A 27,914-nucleotide genomic window follows, 5' to 3' on the forward strand; every position below is an offset into this window, starting at 1 on the left:
TGTGCAATTTGAGTTAATCGTGTGTCTTCAAATTCTTAAATTTAACCTATAATAATTTAGGCAACAATATAAAATTTCTTAACGGTTAAACATCATACCTGCTATGTTTCATGTATGGGATTTTCGGGATATCAAGTCTAAGAGGAATGAAACTTCTAGAGTTGTGACCTATTTAGACATTTGAATGGGACTTGGAGTCCTGGTCGACCTATCGTTTTTTACTAGGTTAAAAGATGTGATTTGTTTAAGAGTTGCGATTGAAGTAAGTTTTTGCCCTAACCTTGATGGCTTCTATGGGCATAGTGCTTGAGCTTGTTTGCCCTCTTGGCCTTTTTGGGCTTGGGCTCAGTGAGCTTGGACTAATATGTTGAGTTTAATCTAAATTTTACTTTTTAAAAATAGAAACTAATTCTAATGCAATCCTCTAACTTTCCTAAATCAGAGACTTACGTTTAGGGTGTTACATAAAATATCTTAACATTTTAACATTTTGCATGGATATAATGTGAAATTATTAAATACTGAAACCAGCGAAATATTGGCTTAATATCTTTGAAATGGGTTATCAAGGAGGCCACATTGAAAGAGTCATAAAATTTACTACTTTTCTTACAACTGTTTCTAAGAATAAATGGTGATTATGACAAGAACAAAATTTCGCCCAAATTAGGTTTGACAAATCTAAATGAGGATGACATGATGTTTTTTAATATCATCAATAAACATTTACTTCTTATATCTTTAAGGAAAATATTAGAACTTTTTAAAGAATTTTTTTTTTTTAATATAAAAGGCATCTAGAATGCTTAATATACATTTGTTACATTTATCCATCAAGTTAGAAAATTTTCCTCTAACCTAGAAGATAATCCTATTTTTATTCAAAACTTGAAATTCAAATTATACTAGAACTCAGAATTAAAAGAATAACATTTTAATGATATGCTATCACATTGAAATGTCCAATTGCAAAATTCTCTCACAAGCTGATATAGTTTGATGTAATACGTAATATTGTTATGATTTGTTATAGAATATATTTAACATACCATATCACGCTACGTTAGTTTGAGAGAATTTGTATTTTTTTGTGAACCCCACACTTTTTTTTTGTTTTATAACTATGATAGATTAAAAAATATGCAATTTGTTGACATCAACCACTATTTAAAGGATAAAAATGTTTTAGCCATAAAAAAGATTTCATAAAAATAAATTTATAAACGTAAGTGACTTGATATGATAGGTTATATTATAAAGTTAATTTTATTATAAATTATAAATTATAAATTAAATCTAACATATTATATAAAATTATGTTAATTTCTATATATATATTTTTAATAATTTGAGGTTATAATAGTACTCGCTCATAATTGGGTGCGTGACAATTGTTTTGGTTCCCATTCAATTGGGCCCCGTAACGTCTAAAAGCTCAAGGCAATCGGCCCAAAAAAATAAGCTCTCGTGCGCCGCTAGTGAGGAACTAGGGTTCGTCTAAAAATAAAAGAAACTAGGGTTTTTTTTATTGTGGTTGTCTTCGCTATATAATGCCCTCTCCTCTATTGGCCTTTCCTCACTCCATCTCTCGCTCACCTCTTCTTCAAGCGGCTGGTATCAGGTATCATCATATCCGGTGGCCAAAATTTAGCAATCGTGTTGTGATTGGGGCTTCTAGGGTTTTCAGATACGTTTTAATCTTAGTTCGAAAAACTTATTTTTTTTTCCCGATGAGGAAGAATTCCCGAAATTGATAGGAAGTGCCGTATGACACTTTAATCAGCACACAGCTTGGGGAAAACTCCATGCTTCCCATCCACCGGTGACGGTACATCATACCCGTTTCCTCTTCGGTACGGCGTTGTATGGCGTCGCTCATCGGTCGGGATCGTGCGGTCCTCCCTCACTCTGTGTGTGTGTTTGATTTGAAACGGGTCTCTGAAGGGTCCATTTAATTTATGCTTTATTTTTATTTTTACTTATTTAGGGTCCGATGCCACGTCGCCGGTAGCTGTAAATGGCGGTGACCGGCGATGCTATGATTGGACCGAGAGTGATTCCATGTTTCGTATGCTGATAGGAATCTGTGGATCTGATACCGTTGGTCTATGGAGCCGATTTATACGATTACATTTTTCTCAATATGTTTATTTATATATATATAAACGATAGATATAAGTTAGAAATAGACAAGTTTCATTCAATTTATTTGTAGAAAAATAGATTTTATTAATAAAAAATAATTTTTTTTACACTTCTTTAGAGTAGACTCTATTTTTTTTATAAAGACTTGTGTGCCTATTTGTAATTTGTATAAATTATTTCTTTAATATATGTAAATATATATATATATTAAAATTTCAGTTTTTATTAGTAATAGTTATGTTCTTATGAAGCCGATGATGATTTGTCTATTTTTAGTTGGAATTACCGGCTGAATTTATTTTGATGTCAAAATTTTGACTGGCTCTGTCTGAGGCTTCTTACGAATAATGTTCTTATATATAGAAAAATGACATATCGTCTGCTTGAGTTTGTATCTTAATTTCACTGCTTTTGTATTTTATTTTTTTAATAGTTAAGAAAGTGATTATTAATATATGAGTTTTGTTATATATTAGTTACTATTTATATTTATATAATTGTAATTATTTTTTATAAAGTATAAGATGTGGGATAGTGAATAATAGTTGATAGGTAGATTAATTCTTACTAAATTGATGTATTTTTTAAAAAAATTTAAAGATGTTTAAAAAATATTTGAAAGAAAAAGAAAAAAATTAAAAAAGTATAAATGGACTAGGGGCACGCCTAGCTGTACATACTGAGCACTATAGTAGTATCGTCTTTTATATATATATATATATACACTAGTAAAGGGCAGTGCCTAATTGCATAAATATAAAAAAGTATTTTTAAAAATAAGAAATTTCTGTAAAAATATGTAATAATAAAAAATAGATTAATATATATAATTATGAAATGTAATAGTTTTAACTATATTTTAAATTTTCTTATTGTTCATAAAAAATATCATATATACTATTTACAAAATATTAATGATTGCAGATCCAAAAGTGACTATTAGAGTTGATGTGCTATTATCATTCATTTCTAAATACAGTTCACCTTAATTGTTAAGTCTCTATTTTTTTGCAACTATAACATAAAACATTCTCATTTTTTCATATTCAGTTGTTTTGTTGCAACTAATCTCAAAACACAATTTGTTGCAATTAATTTCATTAGATCATTATAATTTTTTTAAATTTTTATAAAAAATATAATAAATTTTTAAAATTTTAAAATAATATTAATATTAAAAAATAATATTTTATTTAACTTTTAACTTTTATCTCAATTTAAAATTCAACCTATCTCAAAAAAAAAAAAAAAAAATCACAATATTCAACCTCACCTTAATCGGCAAAAGAGTAAAAGGAAGAGAGAATCTTAAAAAAAAAAAAAAAAGAGGTGTAATTGATGAGAAAACTGTTCATCCCCTTACTTATTTTCAAATAAATGTCTACTTGAAAATAAATTTCATTTCAAAATTTTTATATTATCTCATTGTATCTTATTTCATTTCGTTTTCAAACATAATTAAAATATAAAATTTTTAAAATAATAAATTTTAAATAAAAAGTAAAAAAACAATTCACTTATTTGAATATCAAAACAAAAATTGTATTCTAAAATTATATTCTAAAAATATTTTAATTTTATAATTTTTTCTTAACTCTTTTTCTCTTCCAATTAGTTTTTATAAAATTTTATCTCAGGCTAGTTTGGAGCACAAGACAAAATACAAAATAGATTGAGATGGTTTATGAATAGTAGAATAAAAGTTGAATTATTTATTGTATTTTATGTGAAAATTTGAGAAAATTATAATGATGAGATGAGATGAATTGAGGTGAGTTTTGAATACAAACGAGGTGTTGAACTCATCTCATCTCATTGTTACACATTTTTCAAATCCTCATACAAAATATAATAAACAATTCAACTTTTTCAAATTTCAATTTAACTTTTTTAAATTTCAAAACAATAATAATATTAAGACATAATATTTTAGGTTGTATTTAGATGTTGAACTAAATTGAGTTGAATTGAGATGATAAAATATTATCAGAATATTATTTTTTAATAATATTATTATTTTAAGATTTAAAAAAACTAAATTATTTATTATATTTTATATTAAAATTTAAAAAAATTATAATAATAAATTAAAATAAATTTATAAATCAAACAAAATAAATTTTTAAATAAAATATAAAATTCTCATCTCAACTCTCAATCCTGCATTAACAAAACTCTCTCCTTACATATTTATATTCAACAAAGTAAATCCATTAAAAATTCTTATTTACATGCATCTTACATGCGAGTTCAAAAAATTTAAAATCTTTGATTTGACTTGCTATCCAATTCAAGTTCAAGTCATCATTAAAGTAAACCATCAAAAAACAAATACTCCACGCATGATCAATACACTCTATTCCAGCAAAACGTGACCTCTTTTAGCCACGGGGCAAACTGGTCTACAAGCGTACATTCACATGTCTTGAGATCCTCGAATTCCTAAATAGGATCACTTTTTATTGTTTCTAGAAAAAATTTCGCTCGCTGTAGTGGAGTCACAGCCTCACAGTGTGATGTATGACCTAAATCCATCTTTACAAAATGCCCCTCGTCTTTGTCTACTATTATTGACTTTGACACACAACACAGTAACCTTAATCCATAGCCATAAGAAACTAAAACGTACCCTTATCGAACCGTCCGAACTCAGAACCTCTTATGAAAGCAAATTGGAAGACCCATTAGTAAACCTAGACCAACCACCCACATTTGCAGCGTCAGAAACACACAGAAGGTAAAAACTCTATGTAAGTGTCCAGTACGTTTCCATTGTGAGAGTGGAGGGTCCAGATCATTCCCTGCTCCTCTTCTGCTCTCCCCAACCTCCAGCTTCCACAAACCGCATTGTTGGCCATCACATGGGTTCAAACTCTCTAGCGGAGTTAGGAGACTCATCGTCTGCCTCTCCACCCATCTCGTCCTCCATATACGAAGTGAAGTATTGGATTTCATTTTTATTCGTTATTCTCTATGGTCAATCCCCTCTCTATCAGATTCTTTGAGCGTGACGGCATCGTTGGGGGCCGCATGGCCAATGTCAAGGTCTCCGGCCTAGCAGCAGAATAACATAGCGGTTTCACAGAGCAGAGGGAGAAGATTATTCAGACTAAAAATATTTAACTGGCAAGAAGAAGTAGAAGAAAGCATACCACGCTTTGCAGAGATTGACAAGCAGAGAACCAAATTTGGAGGAATTGAAGGATGACAATCACTTTTATACTAAGTCGCAAGCGGTGAAAGCGGTGAAAAACAGATTAAAAATAGAATCCGATAATATCTTTGAAAGTGGTGGAGAGCTTCGGAAGCGGTGGAAAACAAAAGGAAATCAAAATTTGAAGATCGAGGCTTTTATAGGAAGCGGTAAAAAAGACTTGATTTTATTCTTAAATCCACTCGGTGCAGGTAGTGATAAAAAAATTTATTTAGATTTTATTCTTAAATTCACTCGGTGCAGACGGTGATAAAAAAAAAAAATTATAGATAACAACTGGAATAGAAATCTACAGAAGCTGCGGAAACCAGAAAACGATGGAAAAAAAATAGAATCCTATAAGAGTTGCGGAAGCGGTGGGAAACAAAAAGGAAATCACAATTTGATAAAATCATTGTTTTCACATGAAGCGGAAAAAATAAATTGATCTTATACTCTAAACATTCGGTGCAAGCGGTGGTGCAAAAAATAAGAACTTGAAACCAAAAGGATCGACGTTTTTATAGGAAGAGGCAAAAGAAATTCGATTTTATACTTTAAAGCATTCGGTGCAAGCGGTGGTCCAAGCGGTGATAAAATAAAAATTAAAAAAAGTGGAAAGCAGAACGTAAGAAAAGTGAAGGACATGCTAGTAAAATGAATTGAAAATTGAGGATAAAATTGGAAAAAAGATATGGATGACACCTGCTTATTGACACTTATTATATATAAGATATGGATGATGTTCTTTGGTCGTTCAGTATTTACCGTTGTGTGTATTTAGGGCAATTGTACTTTTATTTATTTTTCTTTTAAATATTTTTAAAACATTTTTAAATATTTTTTAAAAATACATAAAATAGTAGTTACTTTCTTAATTATTACGAAAAAAAATTAGAATGCATAAGTGGTCAAGGTTAGGGGCAAAAGAATAAATCTTCACAACTTCTTGACACTCTATACTTCACCACACTTCATATTTTTTTTAAATTATTATTATTTTTTTCTTTTATCAAATATTTATTATATGAATAATGAATAGAAAATTTGAAATAATTTAAAAATAATAAACTCAAAAAAAATTAAAAAAAATTAAAAAATTTTAAAAAATATATAGTGTGGAATGTGATGGAGGTTGTGTAGCAAAATTGGGAGCAAAATGAGGGAGTAAATAAAGCAAAATAAACATTTTTTTCTATATATATAGAATAATAATTAGGGGTGTCAAATCGTATTAACGGATCGTGTTCGTGTCGTGTCAAGATATGTATATTATACTATACAGGTAAACTCTAATATGACCAGTTAAATTTATCGTATCAAAATCTCAAATCCTAACACGATCCATTAACATAACGGGTCGTGTCGTGTCAACCTGTTTTGACCTGTTTATGTAAATGAGTTGAATAAACTCAAAATTAATCTGTTTAATCTAATTACGTTTAGTATAATTTTATATAAATGTTAAAATTACAATATTTATAAAAAAAATATAAAATTAATTACAACTCCAAAATTACAATCCAAACAATAAAAATATCGAAATTAATATCTCAACAATTTTATTTCTTAGGTATAAAAGTATAATTGTAACTTAAACTTTTTTAACAGGTCATAACGGGTTATAACGAGTCAAAACGGGTTGACCTGTTATTAACCCGTTAAGCTATCGTGGTTTAACGGGTCAATCCGTTTTGATTCGAACCCGTTAAGGATAAATCTTAACCCGCTTTTATCGTATCGTGTTCGTGTTGGGTTAATAGGTCGTGTCATATATTGCCATTCCTAATAATAATGCTCACATAACATTATACAATATATTTCATAATAATATTTTAAGATTAAAATATTTTTGTAAAGTGATGCTACTATTATAAGTTATTTTCCAAAAAATATTTCTCATTTAGAACACGTAAAATATTGTGTAAATAATTTTTCGTATATAGGTCAAGATTAGGGCAAAATGAGGGAGAAATTAAGTATTTTTCTATATACATATATATAATAATGATAATTATATAATATATTTTATAATAATATTTTAATATTAGAATATTTTTGTAAAGTGATGCTACTATTATAAGTTATTTTTTAAAACTATTTCTCATTTAGAATTTATGTGTGTAAAATGTTGTGGAAATCATTTTTCATATATATATATATATATATATAAAAGGATGCTATCAGCCCATGCAGGGGTAGCCCCTTTCCCACATCCAGCCCGGCGGGGTGCGGGTTATCACAATCCTGCAGGGGCGGGCTGCGTGTTTTCACCATCCTGCAGGAGTGGGGTGTTGGTTTTTACCATCCGTCATCTGCCTTGCCTCCACACTGAACCAAAATTATTCATGGACCTAAAAGTGACTAATGTTTTTACTTATTAAAAAAAAAAAAGACTAATGTTTTTTAATCTAAATTATAAATTTAAACTTGTAAATATTATCATAATTTAAAAAATAATAACATAATTTTTAAATTCTCTAGTACATGTTTTGTAGAAGCTATAGTGTGATGTAATGTGACTTTTATATAGTAGGTTAATACAATACAATAGTTTCACATTACCTAAGTGAGATATTTGTATTGTGTGACATCTTATATAAATATCACATTTGGCCACACTAATTTATACAAAATATGCACTACAAAATATAAATTACACAAATACTTTGTGTAAGTTTATAATGTTGCGTAAAAATTATTCTTGGACGACCAAAAATACTATATTTTATATGGTAAAACTAATAACATATATTTATAAATATAGACAAGTGCTACATATACAAAGAGACAAATAAATTTATAAACTAATGTGGCTCATTTGATTCGTTAAATCTATTTTATAATAAAAGTAACTTTACAATTTGACGTATTATATCAAACCATATCAATTTGTGAGTTATTTTGTATAATTTCTTTGTAATTAAAATTCTCATAAATATATATAAGTAGGCGGAGTGGGAGGCGAAGGGGGCCCTCGCCCTTGCATGGGAGGGAGGGGTTGCTTGCCCCACCGGGGTAGCGAGGTGTGGGCCGTCGTTGACCCCTATATATATATATATATTGTAAAATGGTAGGGGACTGAACGCGGTGTTCCCAATTTGATCTAAGGGAGGGCAGTGAGGGCTTGTACCCTGCCATTTGGCCTCGCCCTCGCCTGGACAAAGTGTGCAACCCTGCCCATAAGGAGAAATCCCAATTGGGGTGGGAGCAGGCTGACCCAGTGGGGCCTTGCCCTACTCCCATCTCTCGCTAGGAATTACATATTTATATAAATTTATGGTATTAGTTTTTTGAATCATTGCCTCCGCCTCCTCCTTTATATAGGAGATTAAAGTAATACAAGATTCTTATTTAAGTAATGTGAGATTCACTAATGTGATTAGTGTGTATGAATACTGATTTCCACATTGCTTAAGTGAGATTCTTTTATTACTCTGGTATTCTATATAAATGTCATACTATGCTGCAATAACACATCATATGCACCAATAATTTAAAAACTATGTTATTAGTTTTTAAATTATGGTTAGGTTTACAAATTTAAATTTACAATTTAAATTATGTGACAATTCGGTTTAAGAAATGTATTTTTTTTTTCACTTTTAGACTCAAAACAGTTTTTAGGCCTAGTGGGCCATGGGTACTATTGGAGTGGGCGGGGGGTGGGGCAGATGAGGTGTCCACTCCTACCTTCCTATGGTGGGGTGCGGGGGCGAGGTGGGGGGAAGGGTTAGCCCACCCTCGCATGGGTGGGTAGCACCTCTAATTTGATCAGTTCTATATTTTTTTTTAATGGTTACGGAAATGACTATTAGTTAATTTATTTATTTCTCTTTTAAAATGTTTGAAAAAAAAATACAATTGCACACATGGTACAATGGGGGCACCATTTTCAGTCTCCTGGCATTGTGTGTATATACATATATATATATATATATATATTGTATTTGCCTTTTTTTTTTTTAATATTTTTTGTATTTTTTCAAACACTCGTAATTGCTAAGATTTTTGAAAGCCACAATTTTTTCTTTTGAAGAAAACCCAGGAAAATATGTTAATCCTTTTTTTTTAATCCTTTAAAAAAAAAAAAAAAGATTTTGGGTAATTTATTTTTGATAATTAATTCTTCGAATGTTATGGTTAAATTTGGTGGGCTAATCATTAAGTTCGTCTGTCTATTGGGCTTGGCTTTCCTCCGAATCAGTTTGGGGAATTCTCGGACGAGGCTATCAAATTTAATATGAAATATACATTTTTGAATGGAATAATAGTCTTAGAGATTTTACTAACTTTACTTTGGGTAGCATTTCAATTAAAATACTTATATAACATAATTTGATTTGAATTTTTAAAACTAGAATGTTACAAATCAAATTGTATCATTTGAATGTTATAGATGGTGTGGATAAATGCTGAAATTAGACAATCAACTCAAACCCAAAAAGAGAGAGAGAACCAATTTCCCTTCTTATTGCATCTAAGCATGGATCAAATGATGAACAGAAATTCAAATCCGGACCATTTTACGAGATTTGGCCCACAAAAATACTGTGATAGCTAGAATTTGCCAAGACATTTGTCATGATGATCTTGGAGTTACAAAAGGCACAAAAATCATGTTAAATTAATTGCGGTGCAGTGCAGTGCAGTGCAGTGCAGCAGGCATCAATTAATTAATTAGCTCGATTTGCTTGCTGGCTCTCTCTGAACATTGGCTAAGTTGGTGGGAAAAACCTATTGAGATTGAATGGCAAAGTGTAGAACTCTTCATTTCTGTTATCACCTCTAAAGCTTCTGAACTTCCCCCACCATGTCATTCCTCTATCTGTCTTTGACTTGTCTACTTCTAACGTGTTGTCCAGAAACACTGCCACTATCAAACCCACCGTTGGAGGAGACGAGAATACCGTATTGATAAATGCATTGAACTGCAATGAGGTCATGTTTCACAATCATAACGATAATCTCTAGTAGCCAATTAAAAGTTTGATTTTTTCATGTGGGTTTCTTTTTAAAAGGAGTATGCGAGATTTGTACACTCTTGACTCTGACTGTATAAATCATTTTCCTTTTAGATAATAATCACTAGGCTATTAGTTTATGTTGAGAATTTACTCACCCATCCAGCGTTTGTATGAACCAGACCATGTCGTGAAGGATTCCAATATTCATTGAAAAACTGAGGGACAGATATCCCAAGGAACAGTGAAAGCCCAGTAATGATGAGATTTCTCATGCAATTCATGTTTGTGAATTGAAGAAATGATAATCCAACCGAAGCTGAAATACAAAGAAACAAACTATTGTGAAGACACTGACGATCCAAAAGTAGAAAACTGAGTTTACCAATGACATACCCACAAGCCCAAAGAGAACACAGTACAATGCAGCAAATATTGGGAAGGGTATAGATGCAAACACAGCTCCAAATTTTCCTGCAAACACGAAGGAGCAAATGAACCATTCAGAAAATTTTCTCGATGGCTATTGGGAAACATTAAAAGCTGACAACTAGAGAATTATGTGAGCTCAAAAAGAAGAATTTATTATTGATAAGAGGGAGGAAATGAGAAAGACTTCTGTTTTTGGCACCGGTTATCTCAGAACAAAGTCCCAACTAATCTTAGAAATGAAAAAAAAACTGAAAATTTTCAATTCTAGTCTGAACAGATAAGTGGAAAATGAATTTTCACCACTTGGCATGTATAATGTGAGTTCTCAAAACAAAAGCCCTTATGTGCCGATGAATTGAAAGAGCAAACAATCAGGAAGTGCTTTCCATTCAACCATGCCCAAATTGCTTTGTTCAAAAGGATAATACCAACCTAGGGTAGAGAAGAATATCATGAAGCCAGCAGAAATTTCAACTACTCTGCGACTTCCAACCCGAGTTAATCCAAGGAGCCCAGCATTTTCCCTGAAAAAGCGATCATGATTCCTGTCAAATTATATGCGTACACAAAGGAACATAACACAAGCCAGCAACTAAGGCTCATCTAGGAGTGTCTTACACAGAAACAGTAGAACCAGTGCCCGTTCCAAACAGACCATCAAGCAAGATTCCTATTCCCTGCCAAAAATAAGAAACCAAAACTATTCAGCCCTCTCAAAGAAATGAAATGGTGGAACTGAATAAAATTCAACTTAATAAACTGAACATCCAAAGCTACATGTGACCATGAAAACTGTGCCTGATGTGTGCAATTTAAAATGTGTTGTATAAGAAGATGGGTGACCCAATGAAGAAAATCTACTTGAATATCTTGAATGATAAGAATCCAACTCAGGGAGAAGTGCATCCACAACAAGGTGTCACAGATGTGTCAAAACAGCTTACTTGCCAACCAATGCCACGGCTCAATACATAAGCAGGAGGAGGAGTAGCAATTGCCAACCTAGATGTTGCCTTGTATGCACCAGTTGACTGCCATTGAATATACAAGTTAGAAAAAGGTAACTAATGAAACTGGACGTGTTGAGCCACATAACAAAGAAGACAACCAAAAGAACTGATTACATAATTAGTCCCTTCCTAGGAAGGGATATAGTGGACCATTAGTTTGATAGCAATTTAGGCATGCATGAGTAAATACATACCTCAACCATTGAAACAAGGACCGCAGACATCATAGCAAACGAATGACCAGCTGAAAATGTTGGTGGACCCCACTGCAGAGGGTATGGGAGCTTGAACCTACAATCACAATAAATTTCAAAACCAGAGGAAAAAAAAGAACATAGCATGACTTGAGAGAAACCAGAGTTGGTTTTTGACACTACCAAGGGGCAGTAGATATAAGATTAGCTCTGTCCGTGCGGCAACTACTTTGAGTTCTAAGGGACTTGTCTTGATAAGCCCCACTGGCAGTCAAGACAAGGGAATAGATCCAAATGATCGTGACGCATACCAACACTGGGAATCGTTCAAAAATAGGGACATCTCTGAATGGCCTCACATGCTTTAGATACTGCAAATCATACAACCCATTCTAAAATGAAGGAAAGAAATTATCAAGATAGCAATGAATTAACCAAGAATTACACTAAAGTGCTTACTAGTGACAATCCAATGATCAACAACAGCATTGGTATACCAATTTCCACACAATTGCCCAACTGAAAAGGATCTTCCAGCAATTAGTTACATAAATATAAAAGAAAGGGTGAAACAGTAATGAAAAAGAAGAAGATTTAGCTTTCCATCCGGTACAGTGAGCACAATCATATAAGAGGAGCATGGTGCTCATTAAGCAATGAAGGGGAATGAAGTTCAATTTTCAGCAGATTATGATTCAGTGATTTTGGCGTTGATATATGTCCCAGTTGACACATCGCATAATACTTCATGAAAAGGTAGACCTAAGATTTAAAATTCTAGTTCCGAAGTTCCTGAAAGGATGACATGATCTGTGATAAACTATAATATAGAGCCTTGGAGGTTAGTACTTGCAATCATCTTGAAGTGAACTTTGGCCCCAAGAATTGCTTATTACATTGAATGCAAACTCCTCTTTGAGGCTGAACCCACTGAATACCCTAAAGGCCTTCTCATAGCAATACGTACCGCAGGAAATCCTCGTTGAAACAATCCTAAGCCAACCAATGCAACCACAGGTGCCATACCAAGAGGACTGAAGAATCTGTAAAGAAAACTCTTACAATATAGTAAGTAAAATACTTATGAGCGAGTAGTTTAATGAGTTCATCACAATTTTGAGGGCTATCTTCTTACCGTGAAAAGAGGCCCCAAAGTTGGCTGTAACCCAAGACTATTTGTATGCTCGAGGCTACAATTAGAGCTCCTTGGATAGCTCGCATAGTTTGTATAAATCTCTGCAAACCACATGGGAAGATCTCTTTCAATACCCTACCAAATAAAACAGTTAATATGTAAAATTTCTGAGAATGGAATAAAGTCAGACTTTCAGAGAGGGATCTCTTATGGATTTATGGGAATTTTGGACACCACAGTTAAATAAAATCATTTCATTCCTTTCATAGTGTTAAAAGTAAGATTTAAGAATAGCATCATGCCTGCTCATTTGCAATTATAATAATCTCTCCCATATAATGCATTTTAACATGACTTATGTCATTTAAGTGGCGACTCCATTGAGCAAAGTACGCTTGCAATGAAACTCCATGTTTCCTCTTCCTCTCAAAGGCCAGTCTCGGTAAATCATGGAAAAACCTTTCTTCTACTTGTACTAGGAAGCTTACATTCTTACAAACAATCTGCCTAGGCATGTCCTTAAGAAGTAGGTCCAACAAAAAGTAGAACTCTGGCCATTCCAGAGTGGTTTCTTACTGATGGTCCAGGTTGGAAGACAATAATAAACCTCCAGCTTTATCAACATTGAAATTCTTCTTCAATCAATTTAGTTTATCTGAATGCTATAGAATAAACTCTGAAACATTTAATGTGATCTCCAAACAACCTGCTAATACAGAGAAGGGGAAGACTGGATGACTTACTTCATGAGGATCACTAATCCGTTGCAATTGGGAGTCGCTTACTATGTAAGCTATGGGAATGACATAAGCAAAGGAGCCTCCAACAACTGCTGGCAACCGAGTTCCAAAGAGTGCTTGCAGAAGTGTGTTAATGCCAGCCACAAAGAGGAGAGTCTGTATAACTCGTGCTTTCTCCCCTGGTTGTGAGCAAGAAAATTGTTAAAGGGAAAAAAAAAAAAACAAAAAAAAAAAACGAAGGATTAGATAAAAGAACTCCTGATTTACCATACTTAAATAATGCTACCAATTTCTTTAGGCCAAAATTCAACCATACCTTGTTACAAGTGTGTAGTCTATAGTAAACTTTGAGAAAAGGGAAGAAAAATAATGGTCTCTTAAAAAAACATTATAAGCAGCGTTTTAACATATAATTACCAGTGGGACCCAACAATTAGTGGGTCCTAAGTTTCCTTCATAGTTCAAGTAAATCAGGAAAAATAATAACCTGCCTGTATAGAATCCTTCTACATCAATTGAACATAGATGAACATGGTCATGAAACTTAACTGAGGTAGTATAGGTGGTTTATAAGAAAACCAACTTACATCACTTCCACCCATTGCAGGGACGAGCATTGTGGGGATCATAACACTTGTGCCCAGCATTAGAATGTAGTTTTGAAATGCTAATAAGATGGTTTCAGCTGCAAAAAAGAAAAAAAAAAGAAAAAAAGATTTAAGAATAAAAATCAATCTGAACTTGCCTAAAGAGAGAATAACAGATTTCACATTTCGATTTTGAAGTAAAAAATTAGTGCTGTTCTAAGTCCCATGGGATCATATTTGCGTAGAATGTCAACTTATAATTAAGGCAGATCCTCAAGTATAGTGAATCATGAAGCTAAGTTTTCTAGCTCGGTTTCAAAAGGAAAACCTACAGCAGGCACAATTTTTGAAGGATTATTATATTATAACACCAATATTGAACACCAACTGGAGTAGATCATTAGGCACTAATAACTGAATGCCTGTAGAGACTGTTAATTGAATGCCTGTATACTTGGGCTTTGCCTATTCTTATGAATAAAACTTCTTGATTACCGATAAAAAAAAAAAAAAAAACTGAATGCCTGTATAGCTTTTTTATAGACTGTAGAGCAGTTGGACTTGGGAGCAAACGAGTATTTATCACCTATTTTTTTGCAGTGCACTTGCGGAAAACTCATTGTTGAGGGCTCGTGCACCCCTAGGATTAGCCGGGACTATTTCTTGACACCCGGTGCCAATAAAAAAAAACACATTTGCGGTGCTCAATATCCAGCTGAAAGCCTATCTCCTAATCCACATACCTAAGCTATCGAGCAATGTCGGTAAAGCATTCAAAGTAAAATGAGACTGCCTTAGTCAGAGAAAATCCTAAATTTGAAAGTTCTTCCTATTTCTTAAATCTATCTTATTTTTACTAATATGGATATTATCCATATTGTTTGGCCCATACTCCAAAAAGATTACTCAATGTTACAAATGGAGCATCTAAGAACCATTATAAACGACTTGAACTTCTCCCTCCCGAGCAATATGGATCTCATTCTCCACCTTTCTACAATCATGCAATCCGGGACATTACATAATATCGATGGCACAACGATCCTTCTGTGACTGAAAATGTAATGCAACCATATCAATGGCATGATCACAAACATGTGCATGGCTAAACTACATTTTCAGCTTAATGTATATGTCAAAAAATCTTTGAGATCATTCAAAGCATATGAAATCAGTTACTGGAGATCAAATTATGAGACGTTACGACTGCAAACCTATAGGTTTTCTTGTCAGCAACCCACAAGTGAGCAAAACCTTTGCTCGTCACAAATGCCACCCCTATGAGTTAATCTTGTCAGCAATCCCACAATCAAGAGCAGAACCTTTGCTCTGAATGGTAAAAGAGTATACATTACTAATTATGTTTGTGAAATCACCACTTGTCCCAAAAGCTTAAGCTGATGAGAAGAGATAGATTTTATTATTTATTTTATATCTTAACACTCCCTCTCACGTGTGGGCTAAACTCCTCTTCAATAGATGACCCAAAACATGAAATATTTAATTAAATGGGATAGAGTGTAGAGTCAGGGTTCGAACTAAAGACCTTTGCTCTAATATCATGTGAAATTACCACTTGTTCTAAGCTAATAGGAAGAGGTAAATTTTATTATTTATTTTATATCATAACATGCCATTAGGTCCTTTATTTGGAAAGTTGTGGACCCGCAATGACTATGGACACTATGTTTAATGAAAAATTCTACTCATCATCTCTACACCACACACCACACTTGATTTTTATTTTTGTTTGATTCTTGCTAAACTAAAGGAATTATTCTATTCATCATCCATACTCCACACATTTGGTAAGGGAAAAAAGTAAAAAAAATAAAAAAATCATGTGTGGTGTGTAGTGTAGGGATGATGAGTAGAAGGACTCATGTTTAATATTTGCGAAGTCCTATGAAAGGTACATAGAACACAAAACGCTTGAGTGTCACAATATCTGCTTGAATCCCAACTCACTGTTACATTTCAAAGATTTTCATTTATTCTTCTTGCCTTAACGTTTCCCAGAACTTCTTTAAAAACAGAAAAAAAAAAGAGCCGTACTAGTCAATATCATAAGCGTTCAAATTTCAAATTTTTTTCATCAATCCTCGATGATAAAAGCTAAAGCATGGTCTTCCCAATGTCTCTCACCAAGTCAACATTCATCCAGAGAAAAAAGAAAAAAAATCTCTATCAACAGCTAGGTATTTACCATCAAGCTCAAACCAACACAAAATTTTGCTTTTAGGATTTTGATAGATATATATATATATATATATGCGTATGTATAATGTGTGTATATGACTCTTTGTATATTCTCCTTCAATGGGATAAAGTTTGAATACCACAGTCCCTCGATATCTATTTGCAGAGATACAGGTGATCCCCACGGTACTGTCAGCCACTAGTATAGCAAAACCGCACTACTTCTAGACCCAGATGTCCATTTCTCTTCCACAGAATATCTCAGCAAAAACCTTAAGCTAGAAAACAGAAGAAAAGTGGAAAGAGACATTGAAACTTATTTGCTGATCAATGAAGAGCAACAAGCCCATTTCACTCTCACAGTGCCTTGACAAAAAAAAAAAAAAAAAAAAAAAAAAAAAAAAAGAAGGAAAAAAAAAGACACCAATAAAAAAAATATTGACATACAGAGAGAGAGAGAGAGAGAGAGAGAGAGAGCATACCCCACGGAGGGTTAGAGTCTATACAGTACTCAAGGTCTTGGAGTTGTTCCATGGGAGGGTGAATAATGTTTGCTGCCATTGTTGAAGGTTCTGAAAAGAGCTTGAACAAACTCACATGCGAAAGCAAAGATAAACGAAGAAGAAGAAGAAGAAGAAGCAGCAGCAGCAGCAGCAAGCAGAAAAGCAGAAGTACACAGATATAAAGCGAACAATAAAAGCAGCAAAACACAAAAGGAAAATATGCAAAGCAAATAGACTCTCGTCGATTCCATGAGCCAGTTTTTTTTAGTGTGTTTCGAATCCTCAATTAAGTACCCTCTTTTCTTGTTATATTTACAACGTAAGCCATTGTGGTGATATTTTTTTTTTTAATAATACTACTAATCATCTCAACTTCTATCATCCTCTGATGTGATATTAAATGATTAAAAATTATTTATTAAACTTATCATCTAATGTAAACTTATCATCTAATACTACATCATGAGATGATGAGAGAATAATGAGAGTTAGAATGATAAATATAATTTTTTCTTTTTTTTTTGGGTCAAAAGAGTCAATAAGTCAAATAGTGCCGTATCATTACCATATATATATATAAAATATTTATATATATATATATATATATTAAACAAGGAATACTATTATTCTCCTTGTTTAATACTATTGTATCACCTCATTACTTCAAACGTGTGGTGTCCCGCAGATGATTTATTCCAAAGGACAATTTAAAGTGTAGGGATATAATAATTATAACAATAATTCGTTAATTAATTTGTTGCCAAATCATAAGAGACATTGGAATTTCGAAGCGTATCAACCTGACAACTTTAGTACTCAAAACATAGAACAATGTTGTCACATTAACAGTGTTTTTGTGGTACAAATCAAAAGGACTGGCTCCACCGACGATTTTCCCCCCATTTAAATCCATAAATAGATTTTACAATCCCACCATCCTCCTCTCCTATCAACTTTATATTATTTTGGACACCTTATATCTATTTTATAATTAAAAAATTTATATTATTTTATTTTATTATGGGTTCGTTATATCTATTTTACTACTTTAGATATTAATGTCATTAAAGAGTCCAAAGTGATAACAAAGAGTCAGACAAAGAAAGGAGTTTTTGTCACTGTTTGTGCTGTACTGTGCTGTGTGCATGGGTAGTCTGCATTGGTATTTATTTGATCGGCATTGAATTGCAATGTCAGGGTCACATATGATATCACATTAACTTTAACTGTATTTAAATGTTAAATTGAGTTGAGATAATAAAATATTATTAGAATATTATTTTTTAATATTATTATTATTTTAAAATTTGAAAAAGTTAAATGATTTATTATATTTTGTATTGAAATTTAAAAAAATTATAATGATAAGTTGAGATGAGTTTACGAAACAAACGAAGCCTTTGGCTTCTATCAACACTTGTGTGAGATAGGGAGGCAAAGAATAGAGAAGTAATATTAATTTTTTTTAAAAAAATAATAAAATAAATATGAAATTTACAAGAAAAAAAATTAATTTTTTTAATAATAAATTTGATTCTTTTTTAAAATAATTATGCAGCGTTTATACATTCTATAACTGTATGTAATATTATTTGATAGGAAGGTAAAGAATATGTATTGGCCAAGTTGGATAAAAAAAAATAGAAATACTTTAAATAAATTTAATATAATTTAATATAATATATTAATTTTTATTTTTATCGTAAACTAGATTTAACGAAATCACAGTTTAGTTTTATAATTATTTGCGTATATAACACTTTATCTTAAAAAGAAATTAGAGCTTCTGAGTTTCTTGCATGAGAGAAAAGGGCAATAGAGTAAAAAAAAAGGAGTGAAAAGATAGGGACCAAAGTGAGAAAAGAGAGATTTGGTGCACGTGCGTCTGCATACAGAGCATTTCGGCTGAACCTCATCCCCACAAGTCCGATCCCTATGGAAAACAGAACAGAGTCAACAGACTCCTCAGCAACCATTTTTATCTCTTTCTTTTTTCTCTCATCATTTTCAAACCTCATTGTCACAGTATGAAGAATCTTATACTTTCTCTTTCTCTACAGAATCCATCTATTCCCTCTTGGACCCACATCTGAGATATAAAACAATAATAATAATAATAATAATAATAAAATATAAAAATAGAGGAATTGGGAATAAACCAGTGTTTCTACTAAACAAATCTCTGGGACTTGGAAATTTAGTAGTTCCCAAATAACTGATTTTTCAAGAATTGTACACTTTTATATGTTCAATTAAAATTTGATTTAACAGTATTTATATACTAAATTATTCATATATATTGTATTAATGTGATATCGTCCTTGTAATATATTATATTAATAATCTATTTCTTTTATATATATATATATATAAAATGCTGTTTGTACTTATAATTTTTATTTACATAATAAAACGTGTATTGATATATTAAAAATTATAAAATTTAAAATTTAAAACTTATAAAATATTTTAAAATATTGATAGAATAGATCTTGCACAAAAAATTATAAATACATTGCTCACTTCTCATTCACTGTAACGAATCTTGAATACTGTGACGAATCTTGAATACCTCCGATGATTTTTTGCCGGAGCAAATTCAAACATTGCTCAATCCGGATAAGTCAATTTCTCTTTTTTAAAAATCCATTTTCTATTACGGAAGAATTATTCTATTTTCAAGTTACTTATATGGTATATTATTCATATCACTTGAATGATAATTTGTAAGATTTAAATTTTAAAATCAAATTTTAAAATTTATCTTTCAAATTAATTTATATTTTATAAATACTTAGTGTGCCTTACACATGAACTTAAAAATAAATTTTTTTATGACTTAATCACTTTTACGTATTTTTTGTGTACTTTATTAATGTGATTGATTAAAATAATTATTTTATATTAAAATAAAAATGATGCAATCAATCATATTAATAAAATATGTAAAAAAATATATAGAATTTTTATATTTTTTCATTACTCAAAGACCCTGTAACGCTGATGGTGACAATTATGGTTTTATCCAGAACCTCCCAGCGGCCCCTCATAAAAATGGCTTTGTACGAAGCAATTACTTTTGGGAATAAATGCCGTGTATTAATGAACTAATAGCACAAACTAGGACCACCCAAGCTGTACATGGAAACAGATACTCTCCTCTCTTTAAATTGCACGTGTGAATTCAGGCATTTTCTTAATTTATTAGCCAGATTTGGAGAGTAACCTGCAAATATAACATAGAAATGGGCATTGATTATTGATGGAATAAAGTCAGGTTGGAGGAGCCAGAGGTTTACAGACCATTAGGCTACATGTACTGCTTTTTGGCATCGAGTTGTCACCCTCTCTCCATTGAAGAATTAAAAAGGACATATCATTTTCGGCCTTTGCCTCCACCACCACCAGGCTATGTAATGTAACTCCTTGGAGATTCTTCATTGCGTTCCCCAAAAAGGGTTATAATTTTAAACTTTTTGGTGTTTTTTATCTCCTGATTTCTCTGACTTGCAATTATATAACTTAAATCCCTTTATAAAGATTGAAACCAAGTCATATATTCCAGGAGATTATAATCGAACCAGGATAGTAACAAAAAGACTTGGTGTTTATATTAGTGAGATGAGCAAGCAATGGTAAGGAATAAGAACGACTCCTGAACGGTGCCGTTGATTACCCTTTCGCCTCGAGTAATCTACTGATTGAGAAGCATACATGGCGATTCCTTCAAACAACAAAGATCCTATATAGGCTGAAGCCAGTGAAAATAAAAGCAACTAAGTACACTTATAAACTAGGAAGATAACAACAAAGAATGGTGCACCAAATGGGGTGCGTGCCTTCAAACAATTTGAGAATATGGCATCTATCACTCCATCTCTTTATCGGGTCCAACATACAATGTGCAACACACTGAAATAAAAATGAGTAAACATCCAACAAGTCGCCCAAAAGATGGAGCTGTTCTTGAGTAACCTATGTCCCATAATTGTGACAGGGCAGCCTGAAAAAGCAATAAAAGCATCAACGTAACTAACAAGATGAGAGGTTGTTTATTTCCTTTTATTCTTAAAAGTACTATGATTCTTTCTATGTTTCCCAATCCTTTCCTAAAAGTTCCTCAATGTAAAAAAGTTCATACAATTTTATTTGATTGCACATGGTCTGTGTTCACAGATTATAACCATCCCCGTTCCAAGATAAGGGGAGAAGTTAAATATATAAAGCAATTGTCACCAGAAGGAGTGCTGTTCCTCATAAATTTGCATTGACTTAAGTTGAAGTGGGTGCCCTCTGGGGAAGGGGCAAGAAAGGAATGGTACCTCTATGTACAGTATATTTGCAGCTTTGCTGGTTTTTTCAAGCTGAAGTCCGCGTGCTAAAAATACCTGCAATTGAATACAAAATTTCAGAGCCCGTATGCTGCAGGAGCATGGTCAGACCACAGATACCTATGCTTCAGTGATATAACTCTTGCATCATAATAGTTCAGAACAGCACCTCTGCTAAAAAGGCCAGAAGACTGAGTACCAGCATGAGTAAAAGGGAATAAAAACCTGGCAGCACAAAGTCCTGCATCATGCAAGAAAAAAAAACTGTTAACAGAACACCCAGAAAGACAACACCAAACACAGAAAAGATACCTCTGATCATTTTCTGACAAAAGAAGTTGAGCACAATCAAGCTAAATTAATAGTGCCTTTATCTGTAATTGACTCTGGCACAGGTTTACATTCACAATATCTAAAAGCTTTTAGCTCCTCTTAGAATGAAGGATACTCAGATTAATAACAGATAATGACCATAAATCCATGCAGCATAAATACCAAGGGCTAGTACGCCACAAATCTAAGCAAATAAACTCTAGCACAGTGGCACCACTTCTGATTCACTAGAGCGACTGGTGAAGTTGTGAGTTCAAGACCCACTAAGTGCACGGGTAACATACTTTTTTGTAATGAGTGCACGAGTAACTTGCTAATCAAAAAATCAAAATGAGAACTACAAATTGAAACAAGCACTGAGCAGAACAAATGCTGACCTGCCAGAACTTACCAACTCCCCGGTGCCTATAAACCCATACGGTTTGGTCACTGACACTACTGAGCATTTGGCTGCTTGGTGGGAAGACATGGACTGCTGCCCTCCTTTTTTTGACCGGCACAGCCATCCCATCAAGGTCAGAGCTCTCTCTCTCTCTCTCATTTTGTTCAAATTAAAGTTTTTTATAATCGTCTCCCATGTGCTGAACCAAATCCAATTGACCCCAATTGGTTTAGCTCGGTTCTGCTCTAGGAGGCCAGTTCAAGATTGGTTGCAGGATTCTTACTGACCCTGTACGTTTTGGCCACCCCAATGCGGCCAGCATCAACCCACACCCCTAATTTAAGCCATCGATATGACGATGAATGTTATACTTCACCCTACTATTCGAGATCTCCAGTTAGTATCAGTTGAAAGTTCTTACTTAATTATCTCTGAAGTGAATGGCTACAATCGCATGTTGATACAACAAAAGGATGACATGTAAGTTGAACCAGGGTTTCAGGGCCGCCGAATATCTTACATTCTATAATTTAGAGATATCGATCATATTTCAGGTATACACATTCTATCTACAGAAAATCTTGGAGATGCATGAAACCTTCACACATTAGAATCATCTCTTTAACAGTATTTCTCACGATGTCATGGACTTACCTCAAATGCAAATGTACATAATCCAGCAGCAGGGGCAGCCAATGTGACAAACGAAAAAACTGTAACCCTGAAAAAGAGCAAGCAACTTACTAAGGCGATCACATTACACAAAATCTTCCTTTTCTGAAATCATAGTGTGACAGCACTCGTATATCTTGGTCCGGTTGATTAATTTAATTAGTTATGAGCTTATTTTCAGTTTTTGTAGTCCTCAAGTTTACTACAGAATCAAGTAAAAGCTATTTTAACTTCCATTGCACATGGTTACTGAGTGAAATGGAAAGCTATATCAAGTGTGAGGAGCAGAATAGCATTGACTTTCTTTGAGCTTCAGTAGTTTGATGGGAAATAAATGAAGTAGATTACATTTCAAACTGGTGGGTAAAGATGATGCAAGTGACTCGATCTTACACTGGCTGATCAGATGCCTTTGCTCCAGCCCTTATGAGGGAATAGCTGATTCCACCAGTTATTGATGAAAACAAACCAACTAAGACCACGTATATATGGTGACTGCCACTAAGATATGTATTGCTTGCTTCCCCAGCTTTAACTAACCCACCTGAAAAAGGCACACAACCAACACTATTTGCAGTCATTGTTAAAGATGTGGTCCAATAACCCGTCCCCTCTTCTTATATAAATTAAACATCAATAAAATAGTAGAACCGAAAAAACAATGAAAAACACCCCCTTTTATTGAAAAAAAATAGAGAGAAAAACAGGATTTATATTATTCAAGGAAATCTAAACAAAGCAACCAAAAGGATGATAATGAAAGATATAAATATATACTAAGAACATTAATACAACAAGTTGACCTTTAGTTCTTCAAACATGAGATGGGAAAATTCAAAACATCAAAGAAGATTTCAATACCACATGCTGGAAAATGGGGTTCACACTTATATATCACTCTACTATAGTATATTGGTTTGCAAATTACGTCTATAACTTATCAATATATACTGTAATTTGCTCATACAAGAATAGGTTTTGACTTTACCACTACAAAAGTGAATAAATATCAAAGCAAGATATTCTCTTAGCTATGGGAATACGGCACAGAAGATGCAAGAACAAGCATCTTGCAGAAAGGAAAAGATGAGATTTAGCATAGCAGCAACCAAAAAAGGCATATAACATTGAATAAAAACAGAAAAAATGAAAATAATAGCCGAAGAGCAATTCAATCTTGACTATGTTCTCTACATTTTTGTTAAGCAATCTTGATTACGTTCTTTACCATAACAATAAAACAACCACATTTTGCATCACATATAGAAGATCACTTTAACTCACTTCTGTACCTTTTGTTGTAAGTAGCTGACGGAAAATGAAGAGCACGCCAAAGAAACTGCAGGAAAGACCTGGAAAATGGCATGATAGTTAACAAAGCAAACACCTGTGACACAAGCTAGTTCAAGTTCTTTACTAAGACTGGAAACTGAAATCAACATAAATTTAGGACAAAAGTAGTTTCATCCTATATAATACAAAACTTTTTTTTTTTTTGATAAGTAAACGGTAGTATTAATAGGAATAAGCAAAGCCCAAGTACACAACGAAGTATACAAGAGATAAAACCTATCTAGTTTGCTATAAAAGAAGTATAATACAAAACATTTGCAGCTAGATTGGCTCATTACTACTTCTTAGGCTTCTTGCCAAACCCTTCAGCAAATTGTTTCCCAAACTATTTGGGGCCCTAAACAAGATGAACCATGTCCAACTTTAAGTCAGCAGATGCTTAAGGTGCTTATTGTTCCATAACATAAACATGAAGGAAGTACACATTGTGGAGGGCATAATTGCACGTCTAAACATATTACTTTGATGGAGGGAGAATTAAGAGACAGGAACTTGATAAAATTACAAACTAACAATACCTCCGATGTCAGCAATTTTCAACTTCTCGTGCAAAATTATTCTAGCTGCGATTGATGCTATAATTGGTGTGGTAAAACTTAATACAATTGCCTGAGACAAAGGTAACCTTTGAATGCTGAAACAAGAAATAAACCAACTTCTGGTCATTGTGGTTACCACAAATAACAATTCACTGACAAAGCTTTTACTAGTTAGTATATCAGGTATAGGTCAAGGGATAAGCGAATATAAAGCATAAGCAAGCTGAAAGAGTTAGAATGCAGCAGCAAAGTAATAGTGTGTACTGATAGTAGATTATAGTGCAACATTACCAAACATTGCACAACTTTCTTTTACATCAATTCAAGCTGATAGATTTATTAATGTTAGATATCGAAGAAATTCATGCTGATGGCACTTTATTAACATTGCTCAACTCTTTGTAAGGTGCCATACACTTTATCTTTATCTTCTGAACATAGTTATGTTCCAACAAGTTCATACAAAGCAGTACCACTGCAGTAGATAGATAAGTGGTAAATTATCCTCAAAAAATTCATGGGTTTGAATCCCACTATATTCATACTACTGTGGCCTGTGGGTGGTGTGTAGACCTCTAAGGGTCAGTGGGGTATACCTTTCTCAGGTTTGCCTCCTGGGGCTGCCAAAGAAAAATAAATAAAAACAAGAAAAGAAAAGGAAAGAAAAAAAGATCATACAAAGTTATGAATTCACTATCCATTTGTAACAATTAGCTTATGCGCCTGCATGCAGAATATGGTACTGGCAAATGCTCTTATCTGAAGCTACATAATGCAATCGTGTTTAATCCAGGTGGTTAATCTAATATGCATCTTGTAGGAAAGTTAACTTATTGGAGAAACCTATGTTATCTTGATCTCACTTAAATGCCTTACAACTGCAGAAAGATTCACATAAATGTTCCCACTGGAGAAGAAATATTCAGATGCGTTACAAGGACCAGTAGTAGAAACATGCAATAAATCATAAGAGAGAGAATAGCATTTCAGTTCCACTTACCAATAAACATAACTCATCAGTGAAAGATATCCCATAAGGGCTCTTAAAATCAAAAGTTTCCTAACATGCGTCGATCCAAGTAATGAATACCCATTCTTTCTCAGCCAAAAATATGATAGAACCATGACAATTGTACATCTAGTAAAAGCCGTCTCAAATAAAGGAATTGGTTGCACTGCCATTATAAAAGAGGAATGAAATTAATCAGCAGTTAAACAAACATAGTTTGCCAATAGTAGGACTTATGCTGCAAATGTAAAGTGTGAATGTACGTGCACATCGTAACATACAAAGTAAAGAGAAGTGTACATCATATGCCTTGAGACTTGCACATAGTCACAAACAAGGAAATAATTTACTGACCAGAGAAAACATTAGCAAGAACTTCCATGAAAAAATAGACGATAGACGATATGGCCATACACAAGAGACCAGAGTATCTGGATCCACTCCACACCCACAATACAAATTGAGTTAGCGGAGCTGTCTCTGCTTCAGGAAATCTTGTCACTTGCTCCTGAAAAGTTTTGACATAGCAGGTACATTAATTCAAATTTTATGCACCGAATTCTAAGAAAAGAGAGCACTATGCTACACCATTAAAAACATCAAAATAAACCAAAAAACCTTCATGCTCACCTATATGCTCACCTATATTTTATCTTCTCCTCAAAGTTGTACTTGCAAGACTAAGCACGTGATTAAGCACTGGTGCGAAACTTATAATAGCTCACTTTAGTAGACTAAATGACACTTTCATACCTCAGAAACATATTTATTCAAACCTCATTGAAGAATAATACATTCCTCAAACATACATGCAATCGTAGCGGATAGAAGCTAACCCCTTTGTTTTTTCAAACCCAGAACTATATGCTTCATTGGTTTTTTTAGCAGACATGCATTCGAAGATTTTGAGCACTGATACATTCCGTTTTCAATGTTTTCGTTGAAAAATCACTTCAACCTTACTCAGTCACAAGGCTGACTGAAGCTAACATTATCCAACACAACATAAAAATTCAAATCCAAACAGCCTAAAGTGTAACACTTCAACCATATTTCCCTCAATTTCGACAGCAACCAAACACAGCCTCAACGCATAAAATTAACCATATTTCCCTGTTATTTAATAATTTTAAAAACAAAAGCGAAGCCCACTCAGCAATCAAATTCGAACGAGGTTCCACTACAAAAAAAAAAAAAATAAATCCGACAACCAAATTTTCAAATGAAATTGCACGAAAATATATAGAAATTGAATTAGGGTATTACCCTAGGTTTTCTACGGGGATTAGAGACACTGAATATGTTAATCTTGGGCTTCTCGACCTGATTCAAGAGAGGGGTTATCTCCTCGGAGACAACTGCCGCGGCAGCATCAGCTTCGGACGCTGTTTCGTCGCGGACGATGAGCTCAACCACGGCATGATCTCGGTCTCCGGCCTCAGCGGACGCCATTCTAAGTCAAAGTCCAGGGCATCCAAAAACCCTCTTTAGCTTCCGTACGGTGTTTGCGAGAAGAAGTAAAGACGGGGAGGAGAAACAGTGGTCGTTGGAAAGTGACTCGTAAACGGTCAAGTCGGTGTGTCCCACATGGCGACGGCTTCTGTGGGATCCACCGGTAGAAGGGGTTTGATGGTGATCGAACGAACGATCTATAGCTCATTTGGGGACGAATTTAAACGGTTTCGAATTACGATCCTGCGGATATTAATGCCTCTATATTTGTACAGTGGATTTTTTTTTTTTTTTTTCAAATTCTACAGTGGATCTTGTCCAGGGATAGTTATTAAGTAATCCAGCAATTTAGAGCATCACCATCGGTCCATCCGCCTCCCTGTAACTTATCCTTAAACAAATTTTAGGAAAAAAACATGAAAGTGAACAAATGTGAGCTACATCCTATTCCCTAAAATAACTTTTAATTTTAAGATTATAATTTTCTTTTCATTTTTTTTAATTTTGAATTTATATTTATTTAGTTATATTTTTTATTCCTAGTCTTTCTTCAAAACTATAAATCATATCATAAAAATCATTCTTTTTTTGTTAATGTGAGGTACATAAAAATTCTATATCTTTCAATAATATTAAATAAAATCATTTTTATTAAAAATTTAACTATTCTTTATTGACAAATATACTGCTATATACGATTTCAATTTCCTAATAATTATATATTTTTAGATTTTTATTCCG

General features: G+C 33.1%; 2 protein-coding genes and 3 non-coding genes across 7 annotated transcripts; 3 read left to right on the plus strand and 2 right to left on the minus strand.

The window, feature by feature from the left end:
• The first annotated feature begins 1,725 nt into the window (after nt 1–1,725).
• LOC121251288 lies at nt 1,726–1,794 on the plus strand. Its single transcript, XR_005937956.1, has one exon. It is a non-coding gene; the product is annotated as a small nucleolar RNA U49 (small nucleolar RNA).
• Nucleotides 1,795–1,987: 193 nt separating this feature from the next.
• On the plus strand, nt 1,988–2,135 carry LOC121251286. The gene has a single exon (XR_005937954.1). It is a non-coding gene; the product is annotated as a small nucleolar RNA snoR2/U65 (small nucleolar RNA).
• Nucleotides 2,136–2,393: 258 nt separating this feature from the next.
• On the plus strand, nt 2,394–2,485 carry LOC121251273. The gene has a single exon (XR_005937943.1). It is a non-coding gene; the product is annotated as a small nucleolar RNA snoR77Y (small nucleolar RNA).
• A 7,301-nt stretch (nt 2,486–9,786) lies between these two features.
• LOC121248605 (nucleobase-ascorbate transporter 1-like) lies at nt 9,787–17,339 on the minus strand. Of its 2 annotated transcripts, none has more exons than XM_041147116.1 (14): nt 17,082–17,339; nt 14,401–14,498; nt 13,817–13,992; nt 13,074–13,208; nt 12,835–12,981; nt 12,398–12,457; nt 12,122–12,309; nt 11,939–12,035; nt 11,679–11,765; nt 11,353–11,411; nt 11,167–11,258; nt 10,699–10,776; nt 10,461–10,621; nt 9,787–10,269 (listed from the first exon to the last, which is right to left on the minus strand). In XM_041147116.1, exons 4-14 carry the CDS (start codon nt 13,185–13,187, stop codon nt 10,057–10,059), a joined length of 1,296 nt encoding a protein of 431 aa, XP_041003050.1. In that variant the 5' UTR covers nt 13,188–13,208; nt 13,817–13,992; nt 14,401–14,498; nt 17,082–17,339; the 3' UTR covers nt 9,787–10,056. The 2 variants fall into 2 exon arrangements, with proteins under 2 accessions (XP_041003050.1, XP_041003052.1); XM_041147118.1 differs by having other exon boundaries at nt 12,906–12,981; nt 13,074–13,174; nt 13,817–13,995; nt 14,403–14,498; nt 17,082–17,338.
• Nucleotides 17,340–20,688: 3,349 nt separating this feature from the next.
• LOC121248607 lies at nt 20,689–27,350 on the minus strand. Of its 2 annotated transcripts, none has more exons than XM_041147121.1 (10): nt 26,988–27,350; nt 26,136–26,229; nt 25,713–25,887; nt 24,692–24,807; nt 24,113–24,172; nt 23,214–23,364; nt 22,803–22,869; nt 21,603–21,674; nt 21,425–21,490; nt 20,689–21,105 (listed from the first exon to the last, which is right to left on the minus strand). In XM_041147121.1, the coding sequence occupies exons 1-10, from the start codon at nt 27,171–27,173 to the stop codon at nt 20,971–20,973; spliced, it is 1,122 nt and encodes a 373-aa protein (XP_041003055.1). In that variant the 5' UTR covers nt 27,174–27,350; the 3' UTR covers nt 20,689–20,970. The 2 variants fall into 2 exon arrangements, with proteins under 2 accessions (XP_041003055.1, XP_041003054.1); XM_041147120.1 differs by having other exon boundaries at nt 26,076–26,229; nt 26,988–27,344.
• Nucleotides 27,351–27,914: the final 564 nt, after the last annotated feature.

This window comes from Juglans microcarpa x Juglans regia, chromosome 2D (assembly GCF_004785595.1).
Source record: "Juglans microcarpa x Juglans regia isolate MS1-56 chromosome 2D, Jm3101_v1.0, whole genome shotgun sequence".
NCBI lineage: Eukaryota > Viridiplantae > Streptophyta > Magnoliopsida > Fagales > Juglandaceae > Juglans > Juglans microcarpa x Juglans regia.

Bases quoted from the DNA above. Each gene is read 5' to 3' on its own strand.
- LOC121248605 (XM_041147118.1), bottom strand. From the start codon at position 17,160: ATGGCAGCAAACATTATTCACCCTCCCATGGAACAACTCCAAGACCTT. The intron at 14,499-17,081 runs GTATGCTCTCTC...TCTTTTTTGCAG, and splicing joins AGACTCTAACCCTCCGTGGG to CTGAAACCATCTTATTAGCA. The intron at 11,766-11,938 runs GTATGTATTTAC...ATTCAATGGCAG, and splicing joins TCCTTGTTTCAATGGTTGAG to TCAACTGGTGCATACAAGGC.
- LOC121248607 (XM_041147120.1), bottom strand. From the start codon at position 27,173: ATGGCGTCCGCTGAGGCCGGAGACCGAGATCATGCCGTGGTTGAGCTC. The intron at 21,675-22,802 runs GTAAGTCCATGA...TGCATGATGCAG, and splicing joins TATGTACATTTGCATTTGAG to GACTTTGTGCTGCCAGGTTT. The intron at 21,491-21,602 runs GTGCTGTTCTGA...ATTCAATTGCAG, and splicing joins TTCTGGCCTTTTTAGCAGAG to GTATTTTTAGCACGCGGACT.